The sequence below is a fragment of the Panicum virgatum genome, chromosome 9N (genome assembly GCF_016808335.1).
Source record: "Panicum virgatum strain AP13 chromosome 9N, P.virgatum_v5, whole genome shotgun sequence".
Classification (NCBI taxonomy): domain Eukaryota; kingdom Viridiplantae; phylum Streptophyta; class Magnoliopsida; order Poales; family Poaceae; genus Panicum; species Panicum virgatum.
The window spans coordinates 19,033,002-19,049,348 of record NC_053153.1 but is presented as its reverse complement, the minus strand read 5'-3'; the positions used below and the strand labels follow the sequence as shown (position 1 = coordinate 19,049,348).

General features: G+C 41.5%; 1 protein-coding gene across 1 annotated transcript; it reads right to left on the bottom strand.

Annotated features, from left to right (window-relative positions):
• Nucleotides 1-7,876: 7,876 nt before the first annotated feature.
• LOC120688562 (probable potassium transporter 16) lies at nt 7,877-14,405 on the bottom strand. The gene is made up of 10 exons (XM_039970919.1): nt 14,149-14,405; nt 13,733-13,955; nt 13,361-13,612; nt 13,195-13,245; nt 12,404-12,664; nt 10,110-10,162; nt 9,681-9,798; nt 9,341-9,595; nt 8,427-9,217; nt 7,877-8,309 (listed from the first exon to the last, which is right to left on the bottom strand). The coding sequence occupies exons 1-10, from the start codon at nt 14,302-14,304 to the stop codon at nt 8,055-8,057; spliced, it is 2,415 nt and encodes an 804-aa protein (XP_039826853.1). The 5' UTR covers nt 14,305-14,405; the 3' UTR covers nt 7,877-8,054.
• Nucleotides 14,406-16,347: the final 1,942 nt, after the last annotated feature.

Genomic DNA, 16,347 nt, shown 5'->3' with positions numbered 1-16,347 from the left:
CTCGCGGACGCACCAAGCAAGCGAGTCGCCTCCAGAAACGTAGCAGATCGTGCTCGACCGGTTGAAGCCTGCCGGGCGGCTGGCGTCGGCAGTTACATCAGTAGTTGCGGTCGATCGTGACAGACTGACAGCAGGCAGGCCGGGAAGGCTAGCTAGCTATACAACGACGTCATTAGTAGTTGACCTGGCTGGTACGTAATTGAGGTTAGTTAGAGTTTTATTTCGTGCAGTGCATGTCTGCGTTTCTTTTCTTGCCGCAGTCGTAGCTTATTATTATAACTTCGTAACGAAGCAGATCGTCAGTGAGTAGGTGGTGAACTAGGAACTTGCATCTGTTCAGTTAGTAATAAAAAAAGTGTAATGCCCTAGACCTTATGCTGTCTTAGTTGCCAGTAATGCATACATGTCGTCTCTTCTAGAGATCGTTACAAACTGATCTAGCGCTGAATTGTAGCGTAGCCTTAGTTTTCAAACCCGACCATGCGGTCCAAAACGAGCGGCAATGCGCAACTGGTGCAGTGAAACATGACGTCGACGCATGAGTAAACCAGTCAACATAACGAGCATTCTGAGCAGACATGTACACGTACTTCCCCTTGCAGTGGGAACGGTCAGGTTTGGAAAAAGTAATTCAGCAGCTTGAATCAGTACTTACCTTCTTGCTTAACATTTGCGCAGTCATCAAACTAAAAGCATGGGAGGACCATCCAAGATTTATTTTATAACATATCTCTCTATCTCTCTCTCTCTCTAACACAATACTTACTTATCTTTAACAAGTCAGCTATATGTTTCTCAATACACTTTTTATTCAGATCCATAGTTTTTTCTTCACGTGGTACATCTGTATGCGTTTGACATGTGCTTAGTTCAACCGTTAGTTTAAATGATGTGCTTGATAGATCCTTTATTATCTCTAGGAGTAGATTGAGTTGGAACTTACTTTACTTTTGGATAAAACAGGGGTTCTCAAGTACATGAATTAGAGAGAGAGGAGAGGGAGAGAGCAGAGACACCATAGGCTGTGGAAGTGGAGGATGAAACTCGTCGGTGTAGATGAAGATCGTCGCTGCAGTGCAGTGCAGTGGCGACCGGCGGTGAGGCGCAGTGACGGTGGTGGTAGGGGTCATCCATATGTACAGCGCTCTTCGTGATCGGACTGATTCCCGCATAGATGAGGTACCAGCAAACGTTGGTTTGCGTGCCCTCCTCAACAGGGTTCTTATAGTTGTGGCGCTGACAGAAGGGGCCCACTACTTTAATGATGATTAGTGCCCCCGATCAGGGCGTGATTAGGGGAAGTTGGACTTGGTCCCATGACCAAGTCTTGGAGATCAATCCAATATTCTCCCCCTTGATCTCAACTTTGTACTTTAAACTATTCAACTTGGACTTAACTTCTTTTCTTTCTCTTCACTTGCTTTGCTTTTGGTCCTCGTCTCATTGCAGATCAGTACGTAGGGCATGTCTCGTCATGACAGTTATCAGTTACCATCAGATTAACAGCCACAATGCACCTTTCTGTATTGAAACAAGACCTCAACTTTTCTTTGGGCCTTTTAGTAATCCAGAAATCGTAGGTCTCCCGTAAAACCCATGTCGACTTGGGTGATAGGCCTTTGGTAAGCGGATCCGCAAGCACTTGCTTGATACTTTGGTGCTCCATGATTTCATATGATTCTGGATTTTCTCCTTTGCAACATATAACCCATTGTCAATGTGTTTGGCAGCACACTTGACATGTTGCCATAGGAGTGAAAACATTTGAATGGTATATTGCTGTTGTCTACCATTATCAATTCCGGGTAATGGTTTCCTTAATCATTTTGCCTGTCCTGTAGTCTCATATAATGCTAAACTTTGGGTACACGACCCACAATATCACAACTATTTTGCTTTGGAGCCTTTCCACAATAAAACTCCAAACGTGAGTGTTAGCTACTACTGTGGGCTTCACTAAACTCGACAAAACTTAATTCTTTTACTCACAACCTTTTGAGAGTACATGTTCCTTTCTTACTTAGCACGAGGCTGACAATACTTTGCAAAATTGCAAAACATTCTATAACTCCATTTCAGTGATCTATTGCTGGACTGGACTTCTGCCAAAATTTCCCGGATACTTACGCTATGTCAGGGTAAATTCTTTTGAGCACTAATTTTGCTTCCAACAACTGAAGCACATGGAATCTTTTTCTTTTGATCGATCATATAACGGTTCCTGGAATTCTGAAAATTCAAAAACTATTACCCTTGACAATAGGACAGGTGCAGGTTACTCGCATGCATAATATATATATCTTTAGAACTCTTTTCTAAGTATGCTCTCTGCAATAGTCCTGATACCCCCTTTTTTCTTTTATCTCAGTAATTTCCATTCCTTGAGCGAATGATTCTTCACCGAGATTATCTTATCAAAACTAGAGGTCATAATAACCTTCTTTGAACTTTGTAGGAAAGTATTTTCCCATCTTTAAGCTTTGCATATTTGCAATTTATCGTCTTGACCTTTAATTAAAATTCAAAACTTTCTTTATTCTCATAAAACTTTAGATACCATTATTCTGTAATCTAATTTCATCAGGTGGTATCACAATGTTCTTTTCTTTCTACAATAAAACCATTTGGTTATGTCATGTATATACTTTCTCGTACAAATCTCCGTTAGGAGATATTGCTCCAACATAGTATGACCGATGTCATTTTATGATTCTAAAAGAATCCTTTCATGAGACTCCATAAAATATCTCATTATAATTTATTCTTTTCTTTGCATAAATCTTTTGCCCACAAGTCGTACTTAGTGACTTTCCATGTTCCCTCTGAAGTCACATTTAATCTTGTAGACCCATTATGACCTACTGTCTTGGCTCCGTTAGGAACTTATTCTATGTTCCAAAATAAATTTGAAACTTATAGGTCTCATGACATCTTTTATGGCTTCTTGCCACCTCGATGAATGAGACACCTCAATTTCTGTCATTCATTCAACGCCTGTAGTGCTTGAATCATAGGAGTGAATATGCAGTCTCACTTCTCTTCAAGCCTTAGTTCTCGGCATACTTACTCCCCCAGATTATCCCATCTATTGTAAAAATGGAATATCTTCGAGCTTGTGTTTGGGTTCAGTCTTTACAAGCCTCATAGGGTGCTTCAAGCACCACCTTTTCTTTTCGGTTGATTTGAGGCTTAACTATCTTTTCTCCCTATTTGGAGCTGAAAACTCCAGAAATTTCACTTACTTTATTGTTGGGGTATCAATATTATGACCGCTGTACTCCCTTTTCGGCCATATACTTCTTTAATAGATCATTCTTGCTTTAAAAATACATTGTATTTAACTTTGAGGGGAATTTTCTTTCGTAATCTCAATCTTTCTTGTCCTTCTAACCTTTCTCCCCCTCGAAATGTGGCATAAACTTTGTTGCCATAATTTCGAAACTATTTCCAACACTGTGAACGAGGAGCCTTCCGTTACTTGTTTATTCACATGATCAAGTCATGCAAAACAATGGGAGTACCATTTTCATGTTTCTTTTCAAGAGCTCCTCAGAGTTCTTCATTTGTTGCACTTTCAAGAACTCATAAGTTCTTCATGTTGCTATACTTTTGCAAGTCATGCTTGCAATCTTGGTTCGCATACAACTTTCTTTTTGTCCTTTGATTCTTTTCAAGTCACTATCCAAACATGCCACTATAGTAGTGCATGAGAATTGCTGAGATAACTTTAAAAACTCCCCCAGACTTCTTTACTTTTATGTGATACTCAAATAGCACATGAGTCATCACAAAGACTTTCCCTGCCATGCAGGATATGAATGGCACAAGTGCCAAAACCTTTTCCCGACATGCGGTATAAAACTTTAAATGCACTGGTAACAATCAATACCATAATTTCAGAAATAAATCCAAAAATTATGCTTACACACATATTTAATTCAACGTTGGTCAAATTTAACATGTGTCTAACTTATGTCACCATTATCTTTACTGTTGAAGGACAAGAAGAACACTTTATAGTAATAAAATTTTAGTCATAATGACCAAAACATGCACATATACTTTCTTTTCTGATTAAATCTTTCCGTTGGTTCCAATTTAATCAAAAAATTTAATGAATTACAATATTCGCAAAACTTTAGTGAGAGAAACCAAAACTTTTCGAAAACAGTTGCGTCTCTTTTCTATATCAACCAAAAGGTTACAATGACGCAAGCTTTTCTCTTTCTTAACCTCAATAATGCAGTTGAGTAAGCTCAAAACTTTATCTATAGAGTTGATCGAAATCAACTTTTGTCTGCTGATTTCTCTCTACTGGGAAGAAATTGCATGTCTTAATTTAACGTTGGCCAAAATTAAAACATACAACTTTCTTGTACTTTCAATTCTATATCACCGTTGGGCAGAAATAGAACAAATGACTAGAACAAAAAAATTATGATATTGCCATCATCAACTTTGGTCAGAAAATGACAACATCATAATAAACTTTAAAATTCTCTTCTTTAAGAACAAATTAATGCTCAACTTGAAATTTACAATGGCAAAATAATGCCAAAATCAACCTTTCTTTGACTTAAAACAACGGAAGCTTTTCTTTCTTTCGACTTTCTCCCACAGGGAAAAACCCATCTGAATTTATCTTTCTTTATTGCAGCGGAGAACTTTTCTTTCTTTCATAAGCTTTTCTTTGTCTTTCTCTATTCTCTGAAAAATTGATCACTTTAATGCAAAAATGTTAGAGAATTAACATTGAACTTAAAATCTCAATGAAATTATAATATTGTTATCATCAACGTTGGTCAGAAAATAACAATATCATAATTAACTTTAAACCAAATATCTTTCTTCTCCTCTATTTAAATTGTCCCGTTGGTTCTAATTTAAATAGAGGTTAGGACTTTTAATTTGCAGTGGAAACATGAAAATTCCATATTCAGAAGCATTGCTGTACTCTTTTATTCTTCTAAACAATATACACGTTGGTGTAACATTGAATAGAAATCAAAATCATCAAAATTTTACCCAAAAAGCGGCTTCTGAAATAGAAAAACTTTTAACTGTGTTGACTATGCAAGTGGCCCAGCAGGCAACAGTGGCTAGCGCCTGAGCCTGGCCTTTGGCCCGGCCTGTGCATGCAGCCTAGTTCGGCCCGGCAGAAAACCTCCGCGCGTGGGCCAAACGTGCGCTCGCGCGGCCCATCAGTGCCTTCTGTTTTGGCCCGGAGGCAGCCCACCACGGCAGCCCAGCTAGCCCTTGCGTGCGGCCCAGCATGTGCCATCACAGCTTGGTTCGATGGCCCAAGAGTGCGCTCGCTCATCCTGGCCGTCGGTCTGCATCGGACGGGCGTCCGCGCATCTCGCGGGAACAAAAACCCGGCGGCCACCAAACCCTGAAACCCTAGCTCTCATTTCTCCCTCCCCTTTCTCTCTCTCACAGCCGCCGCACGCAGGCGAGCGGAGGAGTGGTGGCCGCCCATGGCGGCCGGAGGGAGGAAAACGGTGCCACCGCAGGCCCTCTCGCCGGCGTGAGCGCTCGCCTATGCGCGAGCGCGTCGCCATCGAGCGGCCTTGCGGCCGTGCCCTGAGCCCGCGCGACGGCCGTCGTTCGCCGGCGAGCCCTTGTCTCGGCGGTCCTTGCACCGCGTGTAGGGGTGGCACGCCGGTGAGTCGGCCCCTCGGAGTGCTCAATCCCACGCGTGCACGGCGAGACAGAGTTCTCCGAGCGTGGCAGTTCGGTCTTTTCCCGCGCGATGGCGGTGATGCGCCAGCAAGCTGGTGCCCCTGGTTCTTTTTGCATGCCGCGACGGCTGACGGTGGTGCTTGCGGCGAGATCCAGGTGAGCCCGCCGCCTCTTTATTCTTTCTAGGGTTAGGGTTAGGATCTGTGTTTCTTCAACTTTTCCGATACGAGATCGGTGTTCTTTTCTTTGATTCGTTCCTCGATCCAAATTGAACCGAGTCCTTTCTTTCTTTTCTGGTTCTTTCCATTTGTGAACGAATCCAATTTCTCATCTCGATCTACTCTCTAGACCGGCTCTGATGCCATTGATATATCCTTTATTATCTCTACGAGTAGATTGAGTTGGAACTTACTTTACTTTTGGATAAAACAGGGGTTCTCAAGTACATGAATTAGAGAGAGAGGAGAGGGAGAGAGCAGAGACACCATAGGCTGTGGAAGTGAGGATGAAACTCGTCGGTGTAGATGAAGATCGTCGCTGTAGTGCAGTGCAGTGGCGACCGGCGGTGAGGCGCAGTGACGGTGGTGGTAGGGGTCATCCCTCTGTACAGCGCCCTTCGTGATCGGGCCGATTCCCGCGTAGATGAGGTACCAGCAAATGTTGGTTTGCGTGCCCTCCTCAACAGGGTTCTTATAGTTGTGGCGCTGACAGAAGGGCCCCACTACTTTAATGATGATCAGTGCCCCCGATCAGGGCGTGATTAGGGGAAGTTGGACTTGGTCCCTTGACCAAGTCTTGGAGATCAATCCAACAGTGCTTAACATGAAAATTAATATTCACATCGCTCCTGTAAACATGGTTTACATTGTGTCACACATCATGCGTGCATATCTTATTAAGCTAGAAGTTTCTATAATAACATTGACTAAAATAAGTAATCTAGAATTATAAATTTTTTTTATTTTTGGATGCTTTTCCTATATTAACATGAGTTTTTGAAGGCTAAGCTAGTAAAAAGGAGTCATACTGCAAGAAAGCAGCGTGCAAAACAGTTTCTAGATTTCAACATAGAACTGGGGGATTGAGTTCGACGGACACATGGAACAATCACGAGGCTTGCGTCAAAGTAAAATTAAGTCATGAAGGCATCAGATCCATATATGGAGATGAAAAAAAATATTACTGGCTGAATGTTATTTCCTTCGGGGGAAATATTTAGTGATGTTAAGTTGTAGGTAGTATAAGATATGTTCAAACATCTATAAGTAAGAGGGTGGGCTGCTGCTCACCAACTCATTATTTCCATTTTTCCAATACTTAGGCTTGGTTAGTGATCCAAAAGATATACTCCCTCCGTCCCAAATTATTAGTCATTTTAGCTTTTATAGATGAATAGTTTTTGCTATTTATCTAGATATATATCATGTCTAGGTGCATAAAATCGATATATTTAGAAAAGCTAAAATGACTAATAATTTAGAACGTAGGGAGTATATGTTAGAGGTTAGAGCTCTAGACTAGATATCATTAGGAGTGGGAAGATGAAGGGCAGCTTCCAAGCCATGTACCATGAATCTTTCTTGTTTAATCTAGACCTCCAGGATTTGACAAAATCATGATGTTCTCCTCGAGTCCTCCCTCGTTTTTGGATTCTCTTGAAGTTTGGAAAATTTTCATGGATTTTTGTTGGCTGGTTTTGGCTCCTATTTGCAAGGCATTTCTCTTGTTGGGATTTGAGTCCTAGGATGTGTGTGAACACCATAATCATCTTTTGTTCCAATTTCCATATAAGTAGCTCAAATTTGAACTTCTCATAGGGTTTTCTGATGCATCCGGCCCAGGTGGGATTGGATGAAAAGCCCGACACACCGATCCGGATTCCCCGAATCCCGCAATCTTAGCACCGACAGCCGAAAATACGACGCACCGATCCAGCCTCAGGAGTCCACTAGGGCCCAACGACCTGAACCTTGGGATTATTTAGAGGTTCACACGGTCGCCGCCCAACTACAACTGGGCCACTTGACCCTTTTTGGTTATGTCTTTTCCAGCGGGTAATAGTGGAGGATGTCCTCATCATTTTCTCATACAAGTAGCTCAAATTTAAACTTCTCATATGGTTTTCTCAACTTCACAAAAATCATAGATGAAGTTTTGATCTTTTCGAAAAGATCTTTGGGCCAAAGACTCATCATGTCATATAGAGCTTTGGTTCAATTATTTCATGAATATTTGAGTCGTACACAATCATGTGAGTATTATTTCTTTTATATATGAGGCATGAAGGTTGAAACAACCTCCCCTCTCCTGAATCACTAATTTGGATCATATGTAATCATTCATACTAACTATAGTAGCTCAACATATTACACTTAGATCTCATAGGTAATTCCAACCTTAAGTACTTGGCCTCGTGGAATTGATAGCATCTTCTCTCCATTCCTTGAGTTTTTCCTTAGGAAGCTATACACATAGTTCACAACAATCTTCTTTAATAGGTTCGAGTGAGGCTTGGCTACCACTTCAGTCTCCCCAAGTATATAAATGACACCATTGTTCACCTCACTCTGAATAATCTTTTGGGCTTCTTCAATCCTTAACATCTCCTCTACATTCATTTTCCCTGTCTGTTATATGAAAAGATATTAAATCATCACACCGCATACCACTATATATATTAGAAGATATAATTGATAATAAGAGTAAATTTAATTAACTGAGCCATTCATGCAGGAATAGATCACCTGTAAATGTGTTAGGGTATTACTCATACCCACTGGATGCATCGTGAGCTCTGAGAAGGACTGTATTGGTGTAAGCATTTCTTCCGCATAGATGGCATGTCCTGAGGGCTTCTCCTTGGAAAAGCTATCAATATGAGCACTATAGTCACTAATCCTTAATGGCTCACCTAACCCATAGAGGTTAATGTCCCTGATATAGTATTGGAGGTACTCAACTAATATCTTAACAAATCCATTGGCCATTTCGAGCGTGTCACGGTACCCGTATCGTGCCACACAACGGAACACCATTAGCTCTTTAGGCTCTACTTGTCGGAATAGGAAGCGCTCTGAGACATCAACATGTGGAATTGGCAAATGCTTCACAGTGATGAAGACAATAACTGAGTGAATAGTAGGGATTTTCTCAATGAGGTGAGGGAATATGGGTGGTATCCCTTGCACCAACTCAGTGTAGATGAGACCAAAACCTGGAACCCTTTTTAGGTCCTGCTGCTCGAGGATATCCTTCACCTTATTACGTGATACAGTATGCTCAAGTTCATACTTGTAACGCTTGACATGCACGTAGTGCCAAACAATCATGATCATCATAAGAACTGCTGAGATTGCTAATGATAAGTATGGTCCATGGATGAACTTATATAGAACTGCAGCTGTGTAGATGGACTCTGTCGACATGAAGACGATGAAGAAGATGACTATCCACCAAATGTTTACCTTCCATACAAGGAGCATCACTATTGTCATCAACAATGTTGTGATTATCATCACAAGGACCACACAAATTTCTGCGTAAAGATTATTCATAGTGGACACATTGTAAGTTACATCTATCAAATGTTTATAAACATGCATTTCTGTAAGGAGTAATGAAAAAGTAGGATTAGGATATTTTATTTTAGAATGCTTACCATGCGCTCTAGCAATGAAACCAGTCGTCCTAAAGCTTAGTGTCACCACACAAGCAGATATGCAAAGGAAGATGTTTACTTCAGGGATGTACATCTGGCCTGAATAATGCTTTGATGTACGAAGTATCTTGACCCGTGGGAAACAATTAAGTGCTTGTAAATGCGACATCGTTGCAAAGGCACACGAGATCATAGCTTGACTTCCAATTACTGCTGTAATGAGTGCAAGGATGAATGTTGGCCAAAATAAAGAGCCTACAAGAGCACATTAGTTTAATTAGTTTTGTGATGAAAGTTAAGAATTGAAATATATAGTTGGATACTTTTGTGGCTTACATACTTGGAACTGAATTGAAGAAAGCATTAGATATATCCATGCCCATGTGTTTCCTGAGGTATGCTGCTTGCCCAATATAGGTGAGCAATACCGATGGTAATAAACCAAAGGTGGAGCTCAGCTGAAAGACAAGACAATAAGTTCATCACTATTTCTACTATTACGATATTTGTACTATAGGTATATAATCTATGTTGGGTCAATTGGTTATCATCTAAAACTATTGTACATTGCATGCATAATAACCCAACATATTACCATTTTTATCATGTTTCTCACTTTTCCCCTCAATGAACTACCAAGTCAAAGTAGATGATGAAAATAACTTAATTAAAATATATTTTCATACAACTTATATTTTTTGTTTGGCATCATAACAAACACTTCTAATTCTATCTTATTTTACACAAAAATGATCAAAATTTTCAGTACCTGGATCGATCTGATGCTGAAGTATCCTAGATCAGCAAAAAGAGCTTCTGTGCCTGTCACACAAGAAAAATTCTACCAACTCAATGAATAGCACATGTTTCAAAAATTAAAAAATATTGCACCTATCATGAATATTAATGTTCCAAATATTTTATTACACTACGAGAAAAGAGTCCATTAGCACCGGTTGCTAAGGGCCTTAGGTACCGATTCTTGAAATCGGTAATATGAAACCGAGACTAAAGTCTCACCCTTCACTACTGGGTAAATCAACCGTACCTCAAAAAAAGAAATTAAACCCAGAAAGGCTCTCACAAGTCACGCTATTTTTTCACGCAGAATACGCGCGTGTGCGATGGCTGGGATTCAAACCCGCGACCTCTTGACTATCGCGTAGCTCCCTTACCATCTCATCTATACATCAACTGTGATTATGAGGGAGATATTTTTCATTTAAAGTAACCCATGGAGCACCTTTAGTACCAGGTGGTAACACCTAGGGCCGGGCATTCGGGTTACCCGAAATTTTCGGGTCGGGTAGTTCGGGTTTTAGGAATTTCGGGTTTCCAAAAATGGTACCCGAAATCAGTTGGGAAAAAGAAGAACCCGAAAATTCGGGTACCCGAAAATTCGGGTTCGGGTTCGGGTTTTACCCGAATTACCCGAAATTCTGGAACTCCACATATGCAGTATAAAATCAAATCAAATACACCCAACCATACATCCAGTTCACACGTCCAAACTGACAGTTCAAACGAAATTAACTAACACTTCACACGTCCAAACCGTGACAGTTCACACTTCACATATCACAATTAATAAACATAGTTTTGAAGCACACAAATCAAATCATAGATGAAAAAACAAATCATTTCGGGTTGTTCGGGTATTTCGGGTACCGTGGCCCAATACCCGAACTACCCGTATTAATTTCGGGTACCGTGGGTTGGAACCCGAATTAGGGTTCGGGTTTTTCGGGTTCGGACTTTTCGGGTTCGGGCTCGGGTTTTTCGGGTTCGGGTATCGGGTTTTCTACCCAGCCATAGTAACACCACCCGGTACCAAAGGCTAGACATATGTATCGATTGGTAAAACCACCCAGTACCAAAGGATTAGTACCGGGTAATAACACCACCTGGTACCTATGTCTTGCTTTTGGCTTGTTTTCTACTAGTGTTATGTTCTTTCCAAATTGTTTCCAAATATTTAACATATTTTAATTTCATAGTTGGATATATGGGGGCCATGAATGCAGTTCATGTACAAACATTTATCTGTCACAAGTTGCTTGCTCATGCCGCGCTGGTTGGTTTCATCAGACGTACTGATGGATTATTGGTTTGTGGAATATTAGACGTGCAGTTTGAAACTTATTACAGAAGGAGGCTTAGACTTTGGTTATATATACTAACCTATCAACTTGTGCTCCTGCACGGACTAATTAGAGTTATTTTAAAAATAAATCATACAACTAATAACTATAATTATTTATCTCATGCACTCGCATCTATTAAATATTCTAACACATATAAAATATATATTTATCATAATATAGTTGCAATAGATTTCATTTTACACCACACCTATAGGTGTATTTGATATATATAGTTAATTGAACTATATATTTACGAATTAGTGTTCATATCTCTTCATAGTACATGGATTTAGAATTTTTATAATAATGATAGAAATAATAATTTAGAATTTTATATTGATATACTTTAATATTTTATTATAATTATATAATTTAGATTTAGAGGTTACTTAATGATGACATAATTGGATAATTTATAAATAAATTTAGGGTCATTTTGCATTATTGTTTTAATGGCATAGATGGGTAATTTACATGAAGATTAGGGGATTACTTTAGAATTTTTATAATAGCAGAGGTGGGTAATACATGTTTAGGGGTTACTTTAGCCTATTTTCTAATGACAGATGTGGGTAATTTATTAGAAAAGATAACAGATCCAATTACTATTTTGACTAGAGTAGGCAGATGGATGGCTAGATGTTTCTGATTTTTGTGAGAATTTCTAGAACTTCTCTATTTTTTTGAGTGTCTACTTAGGATCCTAGGTAGCTTCACGTGAAGGCTTCAAAGGAGCCTCCAATTAGTAATCGTAAGATGCTAGTGCCAAAAATGAACATGCACATGTGTTTCAGCAGCAAAGCAGAGATTCTTGAGAGCTTTTGGGCTGGATGCCCCGAGTATTATATTGCCTTTTAGTAAAATGGCAAACTAATAAGCAAGGTTTATGGCTTGTTTTCGCCATGCGGCAGGTTTGTACCTGTGACACAAAGTAGGATTTCGCCTAGTGAGACCCATCCTTTCTTTTTGGTCCTTCGGAAATAGTCGACGATATATTTTGGGTTGAAAGCCCTCAAGGTGCCAATGTCATACTTGATCAGGTTGTAGATCCCAATACCGCTGATGAGAAGCAGCCACACGGTAACCACCGGTGCAAATGTGTAACCAATTTTGTCAGTCCCAAAGCGCTGGACCGAGAAGAAAACCACCAGAATCCCCACTGTGATCCACACCTCGGCATCTGTTGACAAGTGACAATAATATCAGAAATTATGTACTCTAATAAGCATGAGCTAAACGTCACCATTGCCAATTCTATATTGAAATTTCAGCACTTTTAACCATCATAATAACTCAAGCTCTCATCATGTATGGTATTTTTCCTTAGCCTTCCTCCAGTTGATTTTGATAGTCTTATGAACTATAAATCGATACTGGGTCCATCTTCAATTTAAAGAACAAAGAATTTTTTGATAACATGCAATCTGCAATCTTGTGGACTAGTTTGCTTGACCAATTCAATAAGTCAGCATTAGATTTTTCCTCCAAAGAGAAGTAATATTTAAGCACTGAAATTGGTGACGCAAGACGATACATATGCATACGTACAAGGATGACAATTTTGCAGCAAGCAACTTAACTAGGCCACTTGACTAAGCAAACAAATTACGCATTAATTCTACTATATGACTTTTCCTTCTTGTTTATTGTTTCTTTTTTTTGCAGCTAGGATTTTCTTTCTCTACATATTATAACTTTTGCTAGCATTACCTTTTGTGAGATGAGGTGCTCTCAACTTCAGACCGTTGACTGCCGCCAGAACTGAAATAAACACGTACACATTGAAATAAACATGCATGTGAGTCACCAAAGATACAACAAATACGCTTTTGTTTCGTAAGCGTGTCTTTCAACTCTTTATGCAGCAATCTGTTACCGGAGATTGGAGGGTTCAGCATGCAGTCGCTGATGGCCAGCGCGGTCGCGAGGATGGTGAGGAAGAAGAGCGAGATCTTTGCCGCCTTGCTCGTCTCCAGCAGGTTCTTCATCCACTGAGCTCTCCTCAGCGTCGCCGATGGCTTGGGGTGATGCTTGTACCTCAGCACGAGCTCGTCCTCGGCCTGTTGGTTTGGGATCAGGCAGATCTTGGCGTACCGCGAGATCAACGAGTAGAGAGCGAACGTTCCACCTGAAGAAAAAATGAAACCAAAACACGCAGGTCCGTGTCAAACTTCTGCAACTCTCTCCTGGCTACTACTAGAAGAAGAGGGGGACGCCGAAGCAGCTAGCGATCGCCGCACGAACGCACCGTCACCCTCGTCGTTGGCGTAGAGCGCGATGAAGACGATCTTGACCATGGTGAAGAGGATGAAGCTGTAGATGATGATGGAGAGGACGCCGAGGACGTCGTCCGGATGCCCGACGCCTTTCTTGAAGGTGTTCGAGTACACGTACAGCGGCGAGGTGCCGAGGTCGGCGTACATGATGCCCACGCACTGGAACGCCAGCCGCAGCGTCCGAGCCCAGCTCTCCTGCACACAGGCAGGGGCATCACTATTAGGAAGATCGATCACAGGAAATCCGATCTAGTTGCTATATATTGATGAGAACATTAAGCTATAGCTGCTCGATCATCCGATCCGCCTAGCTCATGGATCCATGCATCATCAAAACTCAAACTGATCAAGCCAATAATCCAGGCATCTGTAGCTAGTATGTGCGTACCTGTCCATGGTGGCCGGCGTGATGATGCGCCGGCCTCGTGGCGTCGCGGTAGAGCGAGTCCTGCCGCAGCGAGTTCCCCGGCGGCAGGTCCAGCTCCAGGTCGCTGCTGTGCGGCACAATCTCGATGCCACCACCTCCGGCGCCGGCGTGAGCCATCTTTGCTGTTGCCGCCGGCGTGTCTTGCTCGTTTGCAAGTGCCGTACAGGTATGGAACCACCTTTGTACGACGGTCTCGCCGTCCTTTGCTACGAGCTGCTGGGCGCAGTGGAGACGCTGTTCCTGGATGGCACCCTGGGGCTCCTTTTATATAGCCAACCTACGTCCACGTCGCCTGTGCAACTCGTGCTCTCTTTTTTCCCATCTTTGCGGCTTGTTGGTCGCAACTTGGGAAAGTCGCCAATTTATGAAGAGGTTTTATTTAATTTTTATTAGATAATTTGCCCGAAGGGAGTCTAATTAATGCTCAGAACTATGACACATTTATATGAAAATTGTGCTAAATATATAGCTATGAAATTACTATTTGTAAAAATATATCCTCTGGTCCACGCGCGGAACCTTCTTCGCTCTAGTCGTCTCACAGTACAACTTGTACTTCTGGCTGCATAGTCTCAAGGCGGCGGCTGGGGACTGGGGAGCCTCTTCTCTATGGGGATTCTCAGATGTGCAAGTGTTTCCACTTGTAGTGCAGGGAACGTCATAGTGTGGTTAGCCATCAACACATGACCTCTTGCTATTGTAAGATTTTCAATGCATGTACTATAAAAATCACGTGTATTGCAATCTAACTACTCCCTTCGTCCCAAAATACTAGTCATCCTGGCATTCAAATTTTGTCCCATAAAACTTATCATCCCACCTTTTAGACACTACTATGGCCCACAACCGATAGCGAATCCATCCCCACAGCCCTGTGATTTCCGTCGCACCTCTTCTCCTTTCCAACTACCGCTATCCAATAATCGGCAGCTGCATGCAGCCATGCAGTGCATGGCACTAAATAAAAGCGCGAATCAGCGCCAAAAAAACAAATAACCGATGCCGGCAGCTGCATGCAGCCATGCAGATATCTTGGCACTGATTGATTTCGGCTTGGGATCTCCTCCAACCGGTAGGGGTTGCATGGTCATTTTTCTCCCCCACTAATCTGTCTGGAATTTTCCACGATGACTAGTATTTTGGGACGGAGGGAGTATATATTGTAATATCTAGGACCTCTCGTACTTGTTCAATATATATGCTATTGCTAATATTCCATCACCGCCGGTTTGAACCGTAGTAGTGGTGGGTGATAGAGGTTCGATGGTTGTACATTTTGCATTTTGGACTTTTTTGCAAAAAAATTATATTTAGACTCTTAGAGAAACAAATTGTGTTTTTGGACCTCGGGGGTCGGCGCCATGACTCATGGCGATGCCGACGTGGTGTGGGTTTAATAGCACAGCGCCAAAGGTCATGGTGCCATGCTGTTATCCAACGACGCCACTGCATTTGGTGCCGTGCTATTGGAGCACGACGCTAACTGGCATGGCGCCGTGCTCTGGGATATTACTCCCGCACCCACGGCCTTTTCCTTTCCCTCTCTGTTCCCCTCCCCTAGACAGGGATCGCTCGGTCCCTCTCTCTCCCACACCGCACCCCCCTCCCAATCCGGCCAAATCTGGCCAAAATCTGGCCAGATCGAAGAAGGGAAGCTTCAGATCCGCGTTGTCAAGGTGAACTCCCTCTCCTCCCACATTTTTGACCAGTGAAATTGATTGTATTGCCCACATTTGTGCAAATCTAAATTGGAGCTAAGTGCTAGGGATTTGAAATTGGTTAGGATTTTATTATTGGAATCGGTTCAGTAAATGCTACTGATAATGGTTGTAGATGATGCATCTTTAGTTTCTGTTGGTAGTTTTCAGGATTGATTGAGACATGCATATGCTTGTGGCATGGAAAATGTGTGGCGCTTATTTCATCAAGAAAAGGGGAAACATAGTCTAATTTCACTTGCGATGATCCATAACTTTTGAGAGAAGAATGCTCCTTTTTTTTTTGCAAATCACTACTACAAAAACTGATTAATAGCGATATTTTTTTAGGAGCTATGAGGCAGGCATAGAAAACAACAGCCTCTGTTAATGCCTAGTATTAACAGATATGATCATATCTTATTAACTGAGGCGGTTAGAAAAACCGCCACGCAAAATCGAT

Excerpts from the sequence above, each read along its gene's own strand:
- LOC120688562 (XM_039970919.1), bottom strand. The coding sequence starts at position 14,304 with ATGGCTCACGCCGGCGCCGGAGGTGGTGGCATCGAGATTGTGCCGCAC. Across the intron at positions 9,596-9,680 it reads TTTCTTCAATTCAGTTCCAA|GCTCTTTATTTTGGCCAACA; the intron begins GTATGTAAGCCA and ends GTGCTCTTGTAG. Across the intron at positions 8,310-8,426 it reads ATACCCTAACACATTTACAG|ACAGGGAAAATGAATGTAGA; the intron begins GTGATCTATTCC and ends TTCATATAACAG.